Source organism: Schistocerca nitens, chromosome 1 (assembly GCF_023898315.1).
Source record: "Schistocerca nitens isolate TAMUIC-IGC-003100 chromosome 1, iqSchNite1.1, whole genome shotgun sequence".
Classification (NCBI taxonomy): Eukaryota; Metazoa; Arthropoda; class Insecta; order Orthoptera; family Acrididae; genus Schistocerca; species Schistocerca nitens.
The window spans coordinates 186,072,925-186,096,968 of NC_064614.1; the positions used below are offsets into that span (position 1 = coordinate 186,072,925).

The 24,044-nt window shown below is 41.6% G+C and overlaps 1 protein-coding gene across 1 annotated transcript in view; it reads right to left on the reverse strand.

Annotated features, from left to right (window-relative positions):
• The window catches only part of LOC126244935 (tectonin beta-propeller repeat-containing protein), a 211,524-nt gene that overhangs the window by 174,946 nt on the left and 12,534 nt on the right, over positions 1 to 24,044 (reverse strand). The window contains exon 2 of the mRNA XM_049948276.1: positions 13,965 to 14,147. Coding sequence (XP_049804233.1) covers positions 13,965 to 14,147 — 183 coding nt within the window. The remainder of the gene's footprint in view (positions 1 to 13,964; positions 14,148 to 24,044) is intronic.

The following is a 24,044-nucleotide window of genomic DNA, read 5'->3' on the forward strand; positions in this document are numbered from 1 at the left end:
ATGAAAATATATGTTTTACCCAAGTTATGAAGAAAATGTTTTGATACTATATAAGCTAGTTATTTACTGTGATTCTTTTCTTATATGTGTATTTAATTACTGTATAATACATTGTTTTACATAATGCTGAAGAAAAGGTCTTCAGTTCCTTTTCTCCCCTTTCTGTAACTATTTGAATATCATACTGAAACTAAAACCCTCTGTAAACTTTGACGAAGCCAATTGTATGAAAAATACTGAAAGGCTAATAAAAATATTCTATTCTAAAAATATTCTATTCTGTTCTATTCTTGCCCACTTCTTGCTTACTGCAGCAAAGAATTCGATAAAATCTAGTGAGGTTACCATGAATACCGACTGTGAATTAATCTGGGTGAAGTTAAGTAACTAAGATTGGCCAAAAATGGTAATTGGATGCTTTTATAGACTGCCTGGGTCAGGCGCTCTAGTGGTAGACCGCTTCAGACAGAACTTGCGGAATATCGTTAATAATTTTTGTGATCATGATGTTGTAACAGGGAGTAACTTCTACTAGCCAGGTATACATTGGGAGTGTCATGTTATCAAAACTGGCACCAGAAACAGGAATTTTTGCGGCATTATTCTGGATCTCTTGTCCTAAAATTACTTTGAGCAGATAGTTAGAGAACCAACTTGTGAAGCTAATGTCTAAGACCCCTCTGGCAACAAACAGACCTGAACTTATCGAATCAGTTAGTGTGGAGGAAGGTAGGTAGCAGATCATAAGGCTGTGATAGCATCTATGACAAATTGTGTTACAAAGATTGTTAAGAAATGTAGGAAGATATTTTTGCATAGCAAGAGTGACAGGATACAAATTTCAGAGTACCTGAACAGTCAGCATCACATATTCAGTGATGAGGACCAAGATGTAGAGAACAAATGGAAAAAATTCAAAGGCATTGTGCTACAAGCCCTAGAAAGTATGTTCCGATTAAGGTCTTAAGAGATGAGAAAGACCCACCATGGTTAAATAGCCATGTTACAAAACTGCAACATAAACAAAGAGAACTGCATTTCAGATTCAAGAGGGTAAAAACCTAGCTGACAAACAAAACCTGAACAAAGTGAAAATGAACGTAACGAGAGCAGTGAGAGATGCTTTCAATGACTCTGAAAGTAAAACTTTGTCAACCGATTTGACTAAAAACCCTGAGAGGTTTTGGTCATATTTAAAATAAGTAAGTGGGTCAAAATCATCTATTCATTCACTCAGTGACCATACTGGCACTGAAACAGAAGATAATAGAGAGAAGGCCAAAATACTGAATTCGTCTTCCAAAATTGTTTCACCACAGAAGATCATAACACAGTCCCTCCTTTCAATCGTCGTACGAAAGTTGAAATGGCAGATATTGAGCTAACCAATCGCAGAACATAAAAACACCTACAGTCGCTTAGTAGTGGAAAGGCATCAGAACCAGATGAGATACCTATAAGATTCTACAAAGAGTATCCAAAAGAACTTGCTCCCCTTCTAGCAGTAATTTATAACAGATCGCTATAGCAACGAAGGGTACCTGGCGATTGGAAGACAGATGCACACAATTATAGACCTGAATCACTGATGTCAATCTGTTGTAGAATTATAAAAAATGAAAACAATCAATTTTTGACAAAATAATGCAATTGAAAACATAAAAATTCTACTCACCAAGTGGCGGCAGAACAAACACATAAAAGAACGTTTTAATTAGCCAAGCCTTCAGAACCAGAGGCTCCTCCTTCAGGCAGAATGGTTGAAGATGACAGAAGAGGGGTGAAGGAAAAAGACTGGAGAAGTCTAGGAAGAAGGGTAGACTTTGGAAAAGTCATGCAGAACCATAGGTCAAGGGAGACTTACCGGATGGAATGATAAGGAAAGACTGATTGTTGGGGACTGCACCAGATTAGCTTTGAAAACCTGAGAGCTTAAAGGTGGATGACAGGGTAATATGTAAGACAGAGATTACAGCTAAAACAACATGTACTAGTTAATAAGAGTGAGAAGCTAAGAGCATTGTGCCTAACAGAGATTGGAGGGGGATGGCAAAAAATAGACAGGTAAGAAAAAGTAGAAAACTAAAATGGAGTGAAGAAAAGAGTAGTTACCATACTGTGAAGAAAGGCTGAAACAGAAAAAATTGAAGTAAGTTAAGGCAAGGTGGGTGGTGAGAACCAAGGATATGTAGTAGTGCTAGTTCCCACCTTCAGAGTTCTGAGAAACTGGTATCTGTAGGAAGAATCCAGATGGCACGTGTGGTGAAATAGGCACTGAGATCATGATTGCCATGTTGTAGAGCATGCCCTGCAACAGATATTGTGTCTTGCCAGAACATTTTTTATGCTCAAGAATTATGATTTTTTTGGCGAAGGAAAATCTCCTCTGTAAATATCAATGTGGATTCCACAAACAGCGATCCTGCAAAACTCAGCTCGCTCTGTTCCTCCACAAGATCCACAGCACTGTAGACAATGACACTCTTGTTGATGCCATGTCCCTTGTCTTCAGGAAGGCAATTAACACCATCCCGCAACACTGTTTAGTGAAAAAAATATGAGCTTATCAAGAATAGGAGCAGATCTGAAACTGGATTCAAGACTTCCTTGTAGACAGAACTCAACATGTTGCTCTTAATGGAACAAAATCGACACATTAAAGGTCACTTCCAGAGTTCCCAGGGAAGTGTGATAGTACCATAACTGTTCACAATATATATAAATGGTATAGCAGAAAGCATCAGATGCTCTCTAAGGCTGTTTTGCAGTAGACAGTAATGATTTGCAGAAAGATCTCCAGAGAGTTGATGAATGGTGCTGGCTCTGGCAGTTGACCCTTAACGTAAATAAATGTAACGTATTGCGTATACACAGGAAAAGAAATCCACTACTGCATAGTTACACTGTTGATGACAAACCACTGGAAACAGAATTTGCCATAAAATACCTAGCAGTAACCATACAGAGTGACCTTAAGTGGAATGATCACATAAAACAAATAGTGGGAAAAGCAGATGCCAGACTCAAACACTGGAAAATCTAGGATGGAATGTAACAACGTCAGAGAAGGAAAGTTGTTACTCACTATATAGTGGAGATGCTGAGTCATGATAGGCCCAACCAAAATATTCACACAATTATAGCTTTTGGCCATTAAGGCCTTTGTCAGCAATACTTTATGGGAAGAGTTGGACGACATATTAATTCCCACACATACGTCTCGCATAATGACCATGAGGAGAAAATTTGACAAATTACAGCCAATACAGAGGCTTTCCAACAATCCTTCTTCCCATGCGCTATTCGGGAGTGGAACAGGGTTGGAGGGCTCAGTTAGTAGTACAAAAAGTACCCTCTACCATACACCAGTAGATGGCTTGCAGAGTATGATGTAGATGTAGATGAAGATGACTGTGAGTGGCATGTCAATAGTAGATCCAGGCATTCCGTACAGGATGGATGGAGATCAGAGGACTCAGGGTGTTGTACCGATCCCCCTAACCAAAAAGTCTGAGATGCAGTCTTTCACTGAAACTAAAACTGAGCCAGTGTGACTCACTTTTGGAGAAACTTCATTTTTCCAGTGTCAAGAGGAGGTAAACACAAAAGGGTAGGGGTCTATTAATTGTTGGCAGTTCAAATGTATGGCGAATGATCATGCCCATTAGGAAAATGGCAGCAAGGGACAGGACAGGACAGGACAGGACACCAGGTACACTCAGTGTATATGCCCCGGGGCCTCATTCAACATGTTGAGGAGGTTATTCCAGAAACCACTGAGAGAACAGGGTGTAACCAACTGCAGATTGTGGCGCACATTGGAACAAGTGATGCCTGCCACCTGGGCTCCGAGCTCATACATGGACCATTCCAGCAACTGGCAGAGAAGGCTGAGAAGACCAGCGTTGTGCACGGAGTTTCAATGAAGCTCACAATTTGCAGCAGAAAGCTGGTTGAAACGTGAAATTGATAGGAGTAAGATTTTTTGGGAAAATTTAATTGTATGTCAAAAGTACTGGCAAATGGGAAATGGAGGTGGTGTATTTATCACCGTAGACAAAAAATTCAAATCTACCAAGATAGAAATTGAAGCTGCATCTGAGATTGTTTGGGAAGACTCAGCATCAGGGGTGGGCATATTTTCTATCACCCACCATACTCATCTCCTGACGAACTGAAAACTTTAGAGAAAAGCTGATTTCACTTGTATGTGAGTTCCCCAATCATACTATAGTCACAGGTGGAGACTTTATTCATCCATCAATTAACTGAGAAAATTACAGTTTTGTTAGTGGTGGACACGATAAGACATCATGTGAAACATTAATAAATTCCACCTCTGAAAATTTCCTAGAACAGATAGTTAGAAACCCCCCTCACGATGGAAATGTATTGGATATAATGGCAACAAATACACCTGACCTCTTTGAGGATATCCACACTGAAACTGGTATCAGTGATCATGACACAGTTGTGACAACAGTGATTACCAAAGTACAAAGAACAACTAAAACATGCAGAAAGATATATATTTTCCATAAACTAGATTAAAAAATCAGTAGTATCATATCTCAGTGAAGAACTTCAAACTTTCAGCACATGACAGGATCATGTAGAGGAACTATGGCTCAAGTTTAAAAGAATAATTGACCATGCACTGGATGTACCCAATGAAACAGTTCATAATGGGAGGGACCCTCCATGGTATACAGTCACTGTAAAGAAACTTCTACAGAAGCAGAGATTATCGCATAATAGGTGTGAAAATTGGAAATTTGTGGTAAGCTTCTATGGGACCAAACTTCTGAGGTCATTGGTCCCTAGACTTACACACTACTTAATCTAACTTAAACTAACTTACCCTAAGGACAACACACACACCCATGCCCAAGGGAGGACTCAAACCTCCGATGCGAAGGGTGGGGAGGGGAGGGGAGGGGAGGGGGAGGGAGCTGCGCGAACCGTGACAAGATGCCTCAGACTGCACGGCTACCCCACATGGCTAATAGGTGGGAAACAAAGCATCAGTCTATAGATAGAGAGATGCTGAATGAAATTAATTTGGCTGTCAAGAGAGGTGTGATGCCTTCAATGACTACCACAGCAGAATACTGTCAAATTATATTTTACAAAACCCAAAGAAATTCTTGTGGTTTATAAAGCTGTTAGTGGCACTAGAGCTGGTGTCCAGTTTCTAGCAAATGAGACAGAAACTGAAATTGAGGGTACGAAGCAAAAGGTGAAATGCTTAGCTCCATTTTCAAACGTTCCTTTATAAAAGAAAATCGAGGAGAATTGCCCCAATTTAATCCTCAAACTGTTGAAAAGATGAATGAAATAAATATTGATGTCAGTGATAATGAGAAACAGCTGAAATCATTAAAACTGAGTAAAGCTCCAGAGCTCGATGAAATTCCTGTCAGATTCTACAATGAATTAGTGTCTGAGTCAGTCCATCTTCTAACTATAATCAATCATAGAGACCTGCCCACTTCTTGGAAAAAAGCACATGTCACACCCATCTACAGGAAGGGTGGTAAAAGTGATGCACAAAACTACCGTCCAGTATCCTCAACATCAATTTGTTGTAGAATCTTAGAACATATTCTGAAGTCAAACATAATGAGGTATCTTATGACCTCCTCAGTGCTAACCAGCATGGATTCTGAAAATATCGATCACATGAAACACAATTCCCACTTTTCTCACGACATACTGAAAGCTTTGGATCAAGGCTGTCAGGTAGATGCAGTATTTCTTGATTTCCAAAAAGCATTTGAATCAGAAACACACCTACGTTTATTGTCAAAAGTATGGTCATATGGGGTGCCAACTGAAATTTGTGACTGGATTGAAGACTTTCTGGTAGGAAGGACACAGCATATTACCTGGGATGGAGAGTCATCGTAAGGTGTGCCCCAGGGAAGTGTGATGGGACCGTTACTGTTCATGTTGTACATTAATAACTTTGCGAACAATATTAGTAGTAACCTCGGATTCCAGATGATTCAGTTATGTATAATGAAGTAATGTTTGAAAGTGACTGAATAAATATTCAGTCAGATCATTATAAAATTTCAAAGTGGTGCAAAGATTGGAAACTTGCTTTAAATGTTCAGGAAAGTAAAACTGTACACTTCACAAAATGAAAAAACAATGTCCTATGACTATGATATCAATAAGTCACTGCTAGAATCAGTCAACTTATACAAACACCTGGGTGTAACACACAGTAGGGATATGAAATCGAATTATCACACAGGTTCAGTTGTGGGTAAAGCAGGTGGTGGGCCTACAAAGGAGAGTGCTTATAAATCACTTGTGTGACTGTTTCTACGATAATTCTCAAGTGTGTGGGACCTGTATCAAATAGGACTAAGAAGGGATATTGAACATATACACAGAATGGCAGCACAAATGGTCACAGGTTTGTTTGATCCATGGGAGAGTGTCACAAAGATACTAAAGGAACTGAACTGGAAGACTCTTGAAGAAACATGTAAATTGTCCTGAGAAAGTCTGTTAACAAAGTTTCAAGAATGGGCTTTAAATGATGATTCTAGAAATATACTACAATCCCCCATGTATCACTCTTATAGGGATCGCGAGGCTAAGATTAGAATAATTACTGCACACACAGAGGCATTCAAGCAATCATTCCTCCCAAGCTCTATATGTGAATGGAATGAGAAGAAATCCTAATAAGTGGGTACAATAGGACTTACCCTCTGCCACGCACCTCACAGTAGTTTGCAGAGTATAGACGTAGATGTAAACAATATTACAGGTTCGCAGCATATATGAATATACTTGTTAGGAGATACTGCTACAGGAAAGCCAGTCGCACAGCTTCCTCCAGCATAATCATGTTGCTAACGGATCAAATACATCCTGAACCCACTAAAATCAGCTAAAGAGTTGTCTGAATTCCTTCTGTTTCAAATTTTTCCCCACACACCTGGTATGGAAAATACTGTGATACATACTTGGATATGTACAGTTCTTCCCAGACATGAAGAGAATAATTAAAATGGCTCCTTTCCATAACTTTTGGATTGTCTTGTTTCATATTAGAAGCTAAAATGACGAAGAATTGATTTAGCACTTTGTGTGAGGTGGCAACATATTCCAAAGTGGATTTTTTCATGATATGATCACACCGGAAGCAGCTACTAGGGTAGCAGAGTACGTGTGGCGTGCACACGGGGGTTTTTTAGGTTAGAGGGACCCCCCCTTGGGCGAAACGATAAAATACCTGACGGCTTACCAGAGAGAACATCAGCATCGTTGATAAAGAACGTCCGTCCTCAGAGACCAAAAACAGGAAAAGTTAACGTAATATTGGTAAACTGCAGGAGTATCCAGGGCAAGGTTCCTGAATTAGTATCGCTTATTGAAGGAAATAGTGCGCATATAGTATTAGGAACGGAAAGTTGGTTAAAACCGGAAGTGAACAGTAACGAAATCCTAGACACAGAATGGAATATATACCGCAAGGATAGGATAAACGCCAATGGTGGAGGAGTATTTATAGCAGTAAAGAATTCAATAATATCCAGTGAAGTTATTAGCGAATGCGAATGTGAAATAATCTGGGTTAAGTTAAGTATCAAAGGTGGGTCAGATATGATAGTCGGATGCTTCTATAGACCACCTGCATCAGCAACCGTAGTAGTTGAGCGCCTCAGAGAGAACCTGCAGAACGTCGTGAAGAAGTTTCGTGATCATACTATTGTAATAGGGGGAGACTTCAATCTACCAGGTATAGAATGGGATAGTCACACAATCAGAACTGGAGCCAGGGACAGAGACTCTTGTGACATTATCCTGACTGCCTTGTCCGAGAATTACTTCGAGCAGATAGTTAGAGAACCAACTCGTGAAGCTAACGTTTTAGACCTCATAGCAACAAATAGACCGGAACTTTTCGACTCCGTGAATGTAGAAGAGGGTATCAGTGATCATAAGTCAGTGGTTGCATCAATGACTACAAGTGTAATAAGAAATGCCAAGAAAGGAAGGAAAATATATTTGCTTAACAAGAGTGATAGGGCACAAATCGCAGAATATCTGAGTGACCACCATCAAACATTCATTTCTGAGGAAGAGGATGTGGAACAAAAATGGAAAAAATTCAGAAACATCGTCCAGTACGCCTTAGATAAGTTCGTACCGACTAAGGTCCAAAGCGAGGGGAAAGATCCACCGTGGTATAACAATCATGTACGAAAGGTACTACGGAAACAAAGAAAGCTTCATCATAGGTTTAAGAGTAGTCGAATCATAGCTGATAAGGAAAAGCTGAACGAAGCGAAAAAGAGCGTAAAGAGAGCAATGAGAGAAGCATTCAACGAATTCGAACATAAAACATTGGCAAACAATCTAAAAAAGAACCCTAAAAAGTTTTGGTCATATGTAAAATCGGTAAGTGGATCTAAATCCCCTATTCAGTCACTCGTTGACCACGATGGCACCGAAACAGAGGACGACCGAAGAAAGGCAGAAATACTGAATTCAGTGTTCCGAAACTGTTTCACTGCGGAAAATCGTAACACGGTCCCTGACTTCAGCCGTCGCACGGACGCCAAAATGGAAAATATTGAAATAAACGATATCGGAATTGAAAAACAACTGCTATCACTTAGTAGCGGAAAAGCATCCGGACCAGACGAGATACCCGTAAGATTCTACAGTGATTATGCTAAAGAACTTGCCCCCTTTCTATCAGCAATTTATCGTAGATCTCTGGAAGAACGTAAAGTACCTAGCGACTGGAAGAAAGCGCAGGTCGTTCCCATTTTCAAGAAGGGTCATAAATCAGATGCGAATAATTATAGGCCTATTTCGCTTACGTCAATCTGTTGTAGAATAATGGAACATGTTTTATGTTCTCGTATTATGACGTTCTTAGATAATACAAATCTCCTTCATCATAACCAACATGGATTCCGCAAACAGAGATCATGTGAAACTCAGCTCGCCCTATTTGTCCAAGAAATTCACAGTGCCGTAGACACTGGCGAGCAGATTGATGCCGTATTCCTGGACTTCAGGAAGGCATTTGATACGGTTCCGCACTTACGTTTAGTGAAAAAAATACGAGCTTACGGAATATCGGACCAGGTTTGTGATTGGATTCAGGATTTCCTAGAAGAAAGAACACAACATGTCATTCTTAACGGTTCAAAATCTGCAGATGTAGAGGTAATTTCGGGAGTACCGCAAGGAAGCGTGATAGGACCTTTATTGTTTACAATATACATAAATGACTTAGTTGACAACATCGGTAGCTCCGTGAGGCTATTTGCAGATGACACGGTTGTCTACAAGAAAGTAGCAACATCAGAAGACTCGTACGTACTCCAGGAAGACCTGCAGAGGATTAATGAATGGTGCGACAGCTGGCAGCTTTCCCTAAACGTAGATAAATGTAATATAATGCGCATACATAGGGGCAGAAATCCATTCCAGTACGATTATGCCATAGGTGGTAAATCATTGGAAGCGGTAACGACCGTAAAATACTTAGGAGTTACTATCCGGAGCGATCTGAAGTGGAATGATCACATAAAACAAATAGTGGGAAAAGCAGGCGCCAGGTTGAGATTCATAGGAAGAATTCTAAGAAAATGTGACTCATCGACGAAAGAAGTAGCTTACAAAACGCTTGTTCGTCCGATTCTTGAGTATTGCTCATCAGTATGGGACCCTTACCAGGTTGGATTAATAGAAGAGATAGACATGATCCAGCGAAAAGCAGCGCGATTCGTCATGGGGACATTTAGTCAGCGCGAGAGCGTTACGGAGATGCTGAACAAGCTCCAGTGGCGGACACTTCAAGAAAGGCGTTACGCAATACGGAGAGGTTTATTATCGAAATTACGAGAGAGCACATTCCGGGAAGAGATGGGCAACATATTACTACCGCCCACATATATCTCGCGTAATGATCACAACGAAAAGATCCGAGAAATTAGAGCAAATACGGAGACTTACAAGCAGTCGTTCTTCCCACGCACAATTCGTGAATGGAACAGGGAAGGGGGGATCAGATAGTGGTACAATAAGTACCCTCCGCCACACACCGTAAGGTGGCTCGCGGAGTATAGATGTAGATGTAGATGTAGATTGCCATATTGCAGAATTCCTAATCCAGCTCTGACCTAAAAAAAAAATGGTGGTTGTAGACTTCCTCATCAACTGAGTTTTACTCCCAATCACAATCCTCAGCGATGAACTGTCTGGGGCAAAAGGCTAGGTCCTAACTGGTGGTAACTGTGATTTGGGCTAAGTGTTGTTCTGTGGTCTGAGTAATACCTCCTTTTGTCATTCAAAGGAGATCTGGTATCCCTCCCTGAAGTCCTCTTTATGCCCTGTCACACCTGTATTGCTTTTGTGAACTGATTAATTGATTAACTTATTTGGTGATGGTGACTGTTTTATAGCACTCAACATCATTGTTTCAGTGCACTTGCTGAATATAAATGTGGGCAATTTTTATAATGAGTGAAGAATCCTTTATAAATAATGTTATTGTGATGGTCGTCATTGTCTTTGTTTCTCCTTTATCCAGCATCAGGCTGGGCTGGGACATTTAAAGTACTTCTCATTTTCCTCTGTCTTTCCACTCTTTTCCTTCTATAACTTTTTATCCGCTCAATTCAGACTCCTTCTTCTTACATTTATCTTCATTGAGTCTTGCCCTCAAACTTGGCCTCCATCATTCATTTTGGTATGCTTCCATCTTTCATTCCCCTTACATGTACAAACTATTTTAACCCGTTCTTGTCAGTTCTCTCATTCAGCTTTTATACACCAATTTCATTCCTAACATCCTCACTTCTAAATCTCTCTCCCCCCATTTTCCCTAACATACTTCTAAGGAATTTTATTTCATGGCTTGGCCTCTCCTCTCCTTTCTCCTTTTCATTGTCCAGGTCTCTGATGCATATGTCATTATTGGTGTAAAGAACTTTTTGTACTGCACTTTCTCCCACTCGCCACACTAAGCCCCTCAAACACTGGTACTGTGCATTGCTCTGCTGTTCCCTTTTCCCAACTTCTGCCTCCATTCTAGGATTTTACATTGTCACACCTCCCAGATATTTAAAATTATCCACACTTTCAATATTCTGTCCTGTAATGTTAATTTGCCCCTTGCGTTCTCTGTCTCTTCTGGTTACCACCAGTCCATACATCTCGATTCTTTCTTTTCAGATCTCTATTTGTTCTTGTATCTCCTTACTTTTGGCTCCCCACACCACAATAACAGTGGAAAATAGAAACAACTTCATCTCCCTTCCACTACGAGTTTCTTTTGCCTCCTTCACAGTTTCATTCATCACCATTATAAATAACAGTGCTACCACCACACTTCCTTTTCTCAATATTATAACAGTCCTAAACTATTCAGTTCCTAAAACTTGGATTTGGCACAGCTGACACTTTTTTCACACATTGCTTGCCGGGTTTCAGTTGTCGGTTTTCCAACTCCCTCTTTGTACCATGGAAATATATTCGCAGCTTTTGCAACAGGCGATGACCACGTCACAAAACACATACACAAACAAATACAAATAGACAAGTGTGTTACAAAGGACAATCCATACTCCCTTCAGCAATGCAGCACAGCAGCAGCAGACAGATAGTACTGTAAGGGTCAGCATATGTTCACGATATCTTCACAGAACAGCCTGAAACTGATACCTGTATCACACTGTATCAATACTGTGGCTACATGATTTGCTCTCAGTCAACTGATAAAACAACACGAGACCAGAAGAATCACTTGTTCACTCATGTCTTTCTTACCCAATCAGTCCCCTCACATACACAGTCAAGTATCAGGCTGTCTGTCTGCTATCGCTTTGCAGCAGCACTATTTAATTCCTTGTGAAGTTGTGTGTGTGTGTGTGTGTGTGTGTGTGTGTGTGTGTGTGTGTGTGTGTGTCCGTTTTTCAACAGATGTTGACAATTTTGTTTTTATGTGGCACATGTGTAAATAACTAAGGCTGTACTGCCAAATTTTGTGGCACACACAAATAAACATTATGTATGTATATTCAGTAGAAAACATGTTATATACACTCCTGGAAATGGAAAAAAGAACACATTGACACCGGTGTGTCAGACCCACCATACTTGCTCCGGACACTGCGAGAGGGCTGTACAAGCAATGATCACACGCACGGCACAGCGGACACACCAGGAACCGCGGTGTTGGCCGTCGAATGGCGCTAGCTGCGCAGCATTTGTGCACCGCCGCCGTCAGTGTCAGCCAGTTTGCCGTGGCATACGGAGCTCCATCGCAGTCTTTAACACTGGTAGCATGCCGCGACAGCGTGGACGTGAACCGAATGTGCAGTTGACGGACTTTGAGCGAGGGCGTATAGTGGGCATGCGGGAGGCCGGGTGGACGTACCGCCGAATTGCTCAACACGTGGGGCGTGAGGTCTCCACAGTACATCGATGTTGTCGCCAGTGGTCGGCGGAAGGTGCACGTGCCCGTCGACCTGGGACCGGACCGCAGCGACGCACGGATGCACGCCAAGACCGTAGGATCCTACGCAGTGCCGTAGGGGACCGCACCGCCACTTCCCAGCAAATTAGGGACACTGTTGCTCCTGGGGTATCGGCGAGGACCATTCGCAACCGTCTCCAGGAAGCTGGGCTACGGTCCCGCACACCGTTAGGCCGTCTTCCGCTCACGCCCCAACATCGTGCAGCCCGCCTCCAGTGGTGTCGCGACAGGCGTGAATGGAGGGACGAATGGAGACGTGTCGTCTTCAGCGATGAGAGTCACTTCTGCCTTGGTGCCAATGATGGGCGTATGCGTGTTTGGCGCCGTGCAGGTGAGCGCCACAATCAGGACTGCATACGACCGAGGCACACAGGGCCAACACCCGGCATCATGGTGTGGGGAGCGATCTCCTACACTGGCCGTACACCACTGGTGATCGTCGAGGGGACACTGAATAGTGCACGGTACATCCAAACCGTCATCGACCCCATCGTTCTACCATTCCTAGACCGGCAAGGGAACTTGCTGTTCCAACAGGACAATGCACGTCCGCATGTATCCCGTGCCACCCAACGTGCTCTAGAAGGTGTAAGTCAACTACCCTGACCAGCAAGATCTCCGGATCTGTCCCCCATTGAGCATGTTTGGGACTGGATGAAGCGTCGTCTCACGCGGTCTGCACGTCCAGCACGAACGCTGGTCCAACTGAGGCGCCAGGTGGAAATGGCATGGCAAGCCGTTCCACAGGACTACATCCAGCATCTCTACGATCGTCTCCATGGGAGAATAGCAGCCTGCATTGCTGCGAAAGGTGGATATACACTGTACTCGTGCCGACATTGTGCATGCTCTGTTGCCCGTGTCTATGTGCCTGTGGTTCTGTCAGTGTGATCATGTGATGTATCTGACCCCAGGAATGTGTCAATAAAGTTTCCCCTTCCTGGGACAATGAATTCACGGTGTTCTTATTTCAATTTCCAGGAGTGTAAATAGTTTCTAAACTTAAAAAATCTTTCTATCAAAAATATATTGATTATCACATAAACACACACAGCAATCAGAGGAAAATGATTATACGATACAATTGCTAAAGCTTATAGAAGCCATGAGGCTAGATCACACATGTCAATTTTATGTGGATTACATTGTGTGGCACTTCTAAACTTTCATGACATCTCTAATAAACATAATATATAAAAACATGCACAAACTACAGAAGAGATGTCTTACTATTAAGTAATTATGTATTCTGAAAAAAAGATATACAAGTCTTTGACACTTTTCCTTGTATGATGCCCTACATTCATGAATCATTGCTTATTCAGTAATGAAAAATTAACACAATTTGAATAACAATGTATAGCAGAAAAACATGTCTTAGGACAGGAAATTTAAAAAATGAAATTATACAGAGAAACAAACTGATTCACAAAAATGACCTTACATCATCATCCAACGGTTGGCCATCCAGTGTGGTCTCAATGTGCCAGTCACCCTCCCATTGCCATGCCATTGATGGTAACCTAATCTTATCAAAACTTCTATCAACGGAACCCTCTTGATTTGAGAAGTGATATCTATCTGTTGGAAGCAAGCGGCTAGTAAAACCTTCTACGGGAAGCCACCTCTGGAAAAAAAGAAAGAAGAACTAATTTTTTTTCTACTCTGATAGATAAAAGAGTATGCCACCAGTATCTTTGTCACCAAAACAGGAACAACTGGAGCAGTATTGTCACACATAACAACTGAAAACATCTATTAATCTCATAAAAAGGAGAAGTGGGAAGGGACAATCAGAAGTAAAATACAGAGTATAAATTTCTTGAAACCCTAGATCAGCAAGTACAATACTGAAACTTACCTGTCTTCCGATTCAGGGTGAGGAGTGACATTTCGTTCTCTTTAGCAGTTGATCATATTGCCCTCAATGAATGACACTCCGATGCTCCTCGTCCATCTCTTACATTGCAGTATTTATTTATTTTTTATTATTTTTTTTCCACTTTTATCTCTAGCACTTATAAATGCACATCATCCTCCATATACAAATCTACAAATTATCTGATACTTAAAAAAAAAACTACTACTATTCTATTACAGACCATTGCAGTGAAGCTTTAAGAATCACACACAGTCATAATGTTGATGGACTAAATCACAGCTCATTTATAGAACACATTTATACTTCTGTATGGTAAAAAATATGAATGTTCTACTGCAGATTCCCTCATGCAAAATCAACATATGAGCTTCCCATCAACACTATTTGAGGCAGAGGAGCTACATTCACACACGAACACATATACACAGGAAAACTTAGAAGAGCAGTGACAGAAATAAACACAAAAAAATATATTTAAGGCCCCTCTTTCAGAATTTTTAGAAAGCTCTTGATCAAAAAAAGGCAAAAGGAGCTAATCAAAACCGAAATACTCATGTCAACCACTTGCTCTGATTCCATTCATTGGTTCTGACCTGTGAAATAACTGTGTTTTGTTGTGAGACATCATGGAGGTGAGGCACATTGGAAATGGACTGTGTTTGTGCAGGGTGTGTTGTTGTAAGGGACTGTGCACTCCTGTATAGGATGTTTATGCTTCTAAATTATTTGTGAGTAATATTAGTGCAGCACAGGACTTCATGTTATGATCTACTCAGTGTTTTTGGGAGTCTGCTTTTGTTATCTTCCAAGTGAGTCATTTTATTTTTGTTGGTTATTTGTCAATGATTTGGTTTTGGTTTTTAAGTAGGTAGTTTGTTGCTTTGTACCTAGTTTAAATTTGTTTTCTTCTTCCAGTGTGCCTCAGCAATATAGATAGCCATACGGTAGCTGCAACCACAACGGAGGGGCATCTGTTGAGAGGCCAGACAAACTCGTGGTTCCTGAAGAGGGGCAGCAGCCTTTACAGTAGTTGCAGGGGCAACAGTCTGGATGACTGACTGATCTGGCCTTGTAACACTAACCAGAACGGCCTTGCTGTGCTGGTACTGTGAACGGTTGAAATCAAGGGGAAACGACAGCCGTAATTTTTCCTGAGGGCATGCAGCTTTACTGTATTGTTATGTGATGACGACGTCCTCTTGGGTAAAATACTCTGAAGGTAAAATAGTCCCCCATTCGGATCTCCAGGAGGGGACAACTCAGGAGGATAACATTATGAGGAGAAAGAAAACTGGCATTCTATGGATCGGAGCATGGAACGTCAGATCCCTTAACTGGGCAGGTAGGTTAAAAAATTTAAAAAGGGAAATGGATATGTTAAAGTTAGATATAGTGGGAATTAGTGAAGTTCGGTGGCAGGAGGAACAAGACGTCTGGTCCGGTGACTACCGGGTTATAAGTACAAAATCAAATAGGGGAAATACAGGAGTACGTTTAATAATGAATAAAAAAATGGGAGTGCAGGTAAGCTACTACAAGCAGCATAGTGAACACATTATTGTGACCAAGTTAGACACGAAGCCCACGCCTACTACATTAGTACAATTTCATATGCCAACTAGCACTGTAGATGATGAAGAGATTGAGGAAATGTATGATGAGATAAAAGAAATAATTCAGACAGTGAATGGAGACGAAAATTTAATAGTCATGGGTGACTGGAATTCTATAGCAGGAAAAGGAAGAGAAGGGAAAGTAGTAGGTGAATATGGAATGGGAGTAAGGAATGAAAGAGGAAGCCGCCTGGTAGAATTTTGAACAGAGCATAACTTAATCATAGCTACCATTTGTTCAAGAATCATGAAAGAAGGCTGGGTATGTGGAAGAGGCCTGGAGATACTGGAAGGTTTCAAATAGATTATATAATGGTAAGACAGAGATTTAGGAACCAGGTTATAAATTGTAAGACATTTCCAGGAGCAGATGTGGACTCTGACCACACTCTATTGGTTATGAACTGTAGATTAAAACTGAAGAAACAGCAAAAAGGTGGGAATTTAAGGAGATGGGACCTGGAAAAACTGACAGAACTAGAGGTTGTAGAGAGTTTCAGAGAGAGCATTAGGGAACTATTGAAAGAATGGGGGAAGTAAATACAGTAGATGAAGAATGGGTAGCTCTGAGATATGAAATACTGAAGGCAGCAGGGGATTAAGTAGGTAAAAAGATGAGGGCTAGTAGAAATCCTTGGGTAACTGAAGAAATACTAAATTTAATTGATGAAAGGAGAAAATATAAAAAGGCATTAAATGTCTCAAAAATGGCTACACAGGGATGGATAGAGGACAAATGTAAGGATGTAGAAGCATATATCACTAGGAGTAAGATAGATACTGTATACAGGAGAATTAAAGAGACCTTTGGAGAAAAGAGAAACACTTGTATGATTCCAGAATGAGATTTTCACTCTGCAGCGGAGTGTGCGCTGATATGAAACTTCCTGGCAGATTAAAACTGTGTGCCCGACCGAGACTCGAACTCGGGACCTTTGCCTTTCGCGGGCAAGTGCTCTACCAACTGAGCTACCGAAGCACGACTCATGCCCGGTACTCACAGCTTTACTTCTGCCAGTACCTCGTCTCCTACCTTCCAAACTTTACAGAAGCTCTCCTGCGAACCTTGCAGAACTAGCACTCCTGAAAGAAAGGATATTGCAGAGACATGGCTTAGCCACAGCCTGGGGGATGTTTCCAGAGTGAGATTTTCACTCTGCAGCGGAGTGTGCGCTGATTTGAAACTTCCTGGCAGATTAAAACTGTGTGCCCGACCGAGACTCGAACTCGGGACCTTTGCCTTTCGCGGGCAAGTGCTCTACCAACTGAGCTACCGAAGCACGACTCACGCCCGGTACTCACAGCTTTACTTCTGCCAGTACCTCGTCTCCTACCTTCCAAACTTTACAGAAGCTCTCCTGCGAACCTTGCAGAACTAGCACTCCTGAAAGAAAGGATATTGCGGAGACATGGCTTAGCCACAGCCTGGGGGATGTATCCAGAATGAGATTTTCACTCTGCAGCGGAGTGTGCGCTGATATGAAACTTCCTGGCAGATTAAAACTGTGTGCCCGACCGAGACTCGAACTCGGGACCTTTGCCTTTCGCGGGCAAGTGCTCTACCAACTGAGCTACCGAAGCACGACTCACGCCCGGTACTCACAGCTTTACTTCTGCCAGTACCTCGTCTCCTACCTTCCAAACTTTACAGAAGCTCTCCTGCAAACCTTGCAGAACTAGCACTCCTGAAAGAAAGGATATTGCGGAGACATGGCTTAGCCACAGCCTGGGGGATGTTTCCAGAATGAGATTTTCACTCTGCAGTGGAGTGTGCGCTGATATGAAACTTCCTGGCAGATTAAAACTGTGTGCCCGACCGAGACTCGAACTCGGGACCTTTGCCTTTCGCGGGCAAGTGCTCTACCAACTGAGCTACTGAAGCACGACTCACGCCCGGTACTCACAGCTTTACTTCTGCCAGTACCTCTGGAAACATCCCCCAGGCTGTGGCTAAGCCATGTCTCCGCAATATCCTTTCTTTCAGGAGTGCTAGTTCTGCAAGGTTCGCAGGAGAGCTTCTGTAAAGTTTGGAAGGTAGGAGACGAGGTACTGGCAGAAGTAAAGCTGTGAGTACCGGGCGTGAGTCGTGCTTCGGTAGCTCAGTTGGTAGAGCACTTGCCCGCGAAAGGCAAAGGTCCCGAGTTCGAGTCTCGGTCGGGCACACAGTTTTAATCTGCCAGGAAGTTTCATATCAGCGCACACTCCGCTGCAGAGTGAAAATCTCATTCTGGAAACATCCCCCAGGCTGTGGCTAAGCCATGTCTCCGCAATATCCTTTCTTTCAGGAGTGCTAGTTCTGCAAGGTTCGCAGGAGAGCTTCTGTAAAGTTTGGAAGGTAGGAGACGAGGTACTGGCAGAAGTAAAGCTGTGAGTACCGGGCATGAGTCGTGCTTCGGTAGCTCAGTTGGTAGAGCACTTGCCCGCGAAAGGCAAAGGTCCCGAGTTCGAGTCTCGGTCGGGCACACAGTTTTAATCTGCCAGGAAGTTTCATATCAGCGCACACTCCGCTGCAGAGTGAAAATCTCATTCTGGAAACATCCCCCAGGCTGTGGCTAAGCCATGTCTCCGCAATATCCTTTCTTTCAGGAGTGCTAGTTCTGCAAGGTTCGCAGGAGAGCTTCTGTAAAGTTTGGAAGGTAGGAGACGAGGTACTGGCAGAAGTAAAGCTGTGAGTACCGGGCGTGAGTCGTGCTTCGGTAGCTCAGTTAGTAGAGCACTTGCCCGCGAAAGGCAAAGGTCCCGAGTTCGAGTCTCGGTCGGGCACACAGTTTTAATCTGCCAGGAAGTTTCACTTGTATGATTATCAAGAGCTCAGATAGAAACCCAGTTCTAAGCAAAGAAGGGAAAGCAGAAAGGTGGTAGGAGTATATAGAAGGTCTATACAAGGGCAATGTACTTGAGGACAATATCATGGAAATAGGAGAGGATGTAGATGAAGATGAAATGGGAGATATGATACTGCGTGAAGGATTTGACAGAGCACTGAAAGACCTGAGTCGAAACAAGGCCCCGGGAGTAGACAACATTCCATTAGAACTACTGACAGCCTTGGGAGAGCCAGTCCTGACAAAACTCTTACATCTGGTGAGCAAGATGTATGAGACAGGTGAAATACCCTCAGACTTCAAAAAGAATATAATAATTTCAATCCCAAAGAAAGCAGGTGTTGACAGATGTGAAAATTACCGAACTATCAGTTTAATAAGTCACAGCTGCAAAATACTAATGCGAATTCTTTACAGATGAATGGAAAAACTGTTAGAAGCTGACCTTGGGGAAGATCAGTCTGGATTCCGTAGAAATGTTGGAACATGTGAGGCAATACTGAACCTACAACTTATCTTAAAAGTTAGATTAATGAAAGGCAAACCTATGTTTCTAGCATTTGTAGACTTAAAGAAATATTCTCTTTCAAATTCTGAAGATGTTGTTGTTGTGGTCTTCAGTCCTGCGACTGGTTTGATGCAGCTCTCCATAATACTCTATCCTGTTCAAGCTTCTTCATCTCCCAGTACTTACTGCAACCTAAATCTTTCTGAATCTGCTTAGTGTATTCATCTCTTGGTCTCCCTCTACGATTTTTACCCTCCACGCTGCCCTCCAATGCTAAATTTGTGATCCCTTGATGCCTCAGAACATGTCCTACCACCCGATCCCTTCTTCTAGTCAAGTTGTGCCACAAACTTCTCTTCTCCCAAATCCTATTCAATACCTCCTCATTAGTTATATGATCTACCCATCTAATCTTCAGCATTCTTCAGTAGCACCACATTTCGAAAGCTTCTATTCTCTTCTTGTCTAAACTAGTTATCGTCCATGATTCACATCCATACATGGCTACGCTCCAAACAAATACTTTCAGAAACGACTTCCTGACACTTAAATCTATACTCGATGTAATAAAAGAATCATTGTTGAAGTTTTCTCTTCTTCAGAAACGCTTTCCTTGCCATTGCCAGTCTACATTTGATATCCTCTCTACTTCGACCATCGTCAGTTATTTTGCTCCCCAAATAGCAAAACTCATTTACTACTTTGTGTCTCATTTCCTAATCTAATTCCCTCAGCATCACCCAACTTAATTTGAATTCAACTACATTCCATTATCCTCATTTTGCTTTCGTTGATGTTTGTCTTATATCCTCCATTCAAGATACTGTCCATTCCGTTCAACTGCTCCTCCAAGTCCTTTGCTGTGTCTGACAGATTTACAATGTCATCGGCAAACCTCGAAGTTTTTATTTCTTCTCCATAGATTTTAATACCTACTCTGAATTTTTCTTTTGTTTCCTTTACTGCTTGCTCAATATACAGATTGAATAACATCGGGGATAAGCTACAACCCTGTCTCACTCCCTTCCAAACCACTGCTTCCCTTTCATGCCCCTCGACTCTTATAACTGCCATCTGGTTTCTGAACAAATTGTAAATAGCCTCTCGCTCCCTATATTTTACCCCTGCCACCTTTAGAATTTGAAAGAGAGTATTCCAGTCAACATTGTCAAAAGCTTTCTCTAAATCTGCAACTGCTAGAAACGTAGGTTTGCTTTTCCTTAATCTTTCTCCTAAGATAAATCATAAGGTCAGTATTGCCTCACGTCCTCCAACATTTCTACGGAATCCAAACTGATCTTCTCCGAGGTCGGCTTCTACAAGTTTTTCCATTCGTCTGTAAGGAATTTGCATTAGTATTTTGCAGCTGTGATTTATTAAACTGATAGTTTGGTAATTTTCACATCTGTCAACATCTGCTTTTTTTGGGATTGGAATTATTATATTCTTCTTGAAGTCTGAGGGTATTTCGCCTGTCTCATACAACTTGCTCACAGATGGTAGAGTTTTGTCAGGACTGGCTCTCCCAAGGCCGTCAGTAGTTCTAATGGAATGTTGTCTACTCCAGGGGCATGGTTTTGACTCAGGTCTTTCAGTGCTCTGTCAAACTCTTCACGCAGTATTGTATCTCCCATTTCATCTTCATCTACATCCTCTTCCATTTCCATAACACTGTCCTCAAGTACATAGCCCTTGTATAGACCCTACATATACTCCTTCCACCTTTCTGCTATCCCTTCTTTGCTTAGAGCTGGGTTTCCATCTGAGCTCTTGATATTCATACAAGTGTTTCTCTTTTCTCCAAAGGTCTCTTTAATTTTCCTGTAGGCAGTATCTATCTTACCCCTAGTGAGTTATGCCTCTACATCCTTACATTTGTCCTCTAGCCATCCCTGCTTAACCATTTTGCACTTCCTGTCGATCTCATTTTTGAGACATTTGTATTCCTTTTTGCCTGCTTCATTTACTGCATTTTTATATTTTCTCCTTTCATCAATTAAATTCAATATTTCTTCTGTTACCCAAGGATTTCTACTAGCCCTCGTCTTTTTATCTACTTGATCCTCCCCCAATCCATATTCACCCACTATGTTTCCTTCTCTCCCTTTTCCTACTCTCAAATTCCAGTCACCCATGACTATTAAATTTTAGTCTCCCTTCACCACCTGAATAATTTCTTTTATCTCATCATACATTTCATCAATTTCTTCATTATCTGCAGAGCTAGTTGGCACATAAACTTGTACTACTGTAGTAGGCATGGGCTTCATGTCTATATTGGCCACAACAATGTGTTCACTATGCTGTTTGTAGTAGCTAACCAGCACTCCTATTTTTTTATTCATTATTAAACCTACTCCTGCATTACCCCTATTTGATTTTGTATTTATTACCCTGTATTCACCTGACCAAAAGTCTTGTTCCTCCTGCCACAGAACTTCACTAATTCCCACTATATCTAACTTTAAACTATCCATTTCCCTTTTTAAATTTTCTAACCTACCTGCCCGATTAAGGGATCTGACATTCCAAGCACCGTTCCGTAGAACACCAGTTTTCTTTCTCCTGATAACGATGTCCTCTTGAGTAGTCCCCACCCGTTGATCTGAATGGGGGACTATTTTACCTCCGGAATATTTTACCCAAGAGGATGCCATCATCATTTAACCATACAGTAAAGCTGCATGCCCTCGGGAAAAATTATGGCTGTAGTTTCACCTCGCTTTCAGCCGTTCCCAGTACAAGCTCAGCAAGGCTGTTTTGGTTAGTGTTAGAAGGCCAGATCAGTCAATCATCCAGACTGTTGGCCCTGTGACTACTGAAAAGCTGCTGCCCCTCTTCAGGAACCACACATTTGTCTGGCCTCTCAACCTACCCCTCCATTGTGGTTGCACCTACGGTATGGCCATCTGTATCGCTGAGGCACGCAAGCCTCCCCACCAATGGCAAGGTCCATGGTTCATGGGGGGAAGATCCTGAAGATGGCAGGGGTAAAATACAGGGAGCAAAAGGCTATTTGCAATTTGTACAGAAACCAGATGGCAGTTATTAAGAGTTGAGGGGCATGAAAGGGAAGCAGTGGTTGGGAAGGGAGTGAGACAGGGTTGTTGCCTATCCCCAATGTTATTCAATCTGTATATTGAGCAAGCAGTAAAGGAAACAGAATAAAATTTGTAGTAGGAATTAAAACTTTGAGGTTTGCTATGGCATTCTAATTCTGTCAGAGATAGCAAAGGATCTGGAAGAACAGTGTCTTGAAAGGAGGATATAAGATGAACATCAACAAAAGCAAAATGAGGATAGTGGAATGTAGTTGAATTAAATCAGGTGACGCTGAGGGAATTAGGTTAGGAAATGAGAGACTTATAGTAGTAAATGAGTTTTGCAATTTGGGAAGCAAAATAACTGATGATGGTTGAAGTAGAGAGGATATAAAATGTAGACTGGCAATGGCAAGCAAAGCATTTCTGAAGAAGAGAAATTTGTTAACACACAGTATGGATTTAAGTGTCAGGAAGTCTTTTGTGAAGTAGTGTAGCCATGCATGGAAGTGAAATGTGGACAATAAGCAGCTAAGACAAGAAGAGTATAGAAGCTTTTGAAATGTGATGCTACAGAAGAATGCTTAAGATTAGATGGATAGACCACATAACTAATGAGGAGGTATTGAACAGAATTGGAGAAAAGAGAAATTGTGGCACAATTTGACTATAAAAAGGGATCGGCTGGTAGGACATGTTCTGAGGCATCAAGGGATCACCAATTTAGTATTGGAGGGCAGAGCGGAGGATAAAATTGGAGAGGGAGACCAAGAGACGAATACACTAAGCAGATTCAGAAGGATGTAGGCTGCAGTAGGTACTGGTAGATGATGAAGCTTGCACAGGATAGATTAGCATGGAGAGCAGCATCAAATCACTCTCTGGACTGAAGACCACGACAACAACATGTACTTATGGACCTTACAACAAAATTTACAAATCATTTGTTGGTTGCTGCTATGCACAATTTGTGTGTGAGTGTATGTTGGAGTGGTTTTCTATGATTTTGGGGTTGATGTTGGTAGCTGGAGTTCATATTTAATAGTTTACAGTGCTGACTATCATGGAGTGCATTGTAGTTGCTTTGGCCATGTATGTCTTCATAATATTTAGTTTTGCTAGCTATGGGTAAATGTATTGTGGGCATCACTTAAGCTAGTATGGTGAAGTGAAATTAGTGGTACCAGGTTTTTAGTTGTGTGGAATACTCATGTCGCTGTCTTTGTTGAGCTATATAGATGAAGCAAAATTAGTAGTACCGGGTTTTCATGCTACATATGGATTCTTGTTATCACTGTCTTTGTTTGAGTCATACAGGTCAAGTGAAATTTGTGATAATAATTTTTTATGTTGTGTGTGTGTGTGTGTGTGAATGAGGTAAGGGGGAGGAGATCCCTGGTATCACCGTCATTTTTTGAGCTGCACACATAAATGAAATATTTGATTCCAGTTTGTGTGTGTGTGTGTGTGTGTGTGTTTCCCCTGTTTATTCTCCAGGATTTTTAGCTATATAGGTCAACTGAAATTTTAAAACCAATTCTGTTTTTTTGTATTTTTTGTATGGTTCATTCTTCAGGATTTTGTATGTATTTAATTTTTTGTGTTTGTTTTGGAATTATGATATTATTCTAATTGTCATATTTTTAGTTTATTGC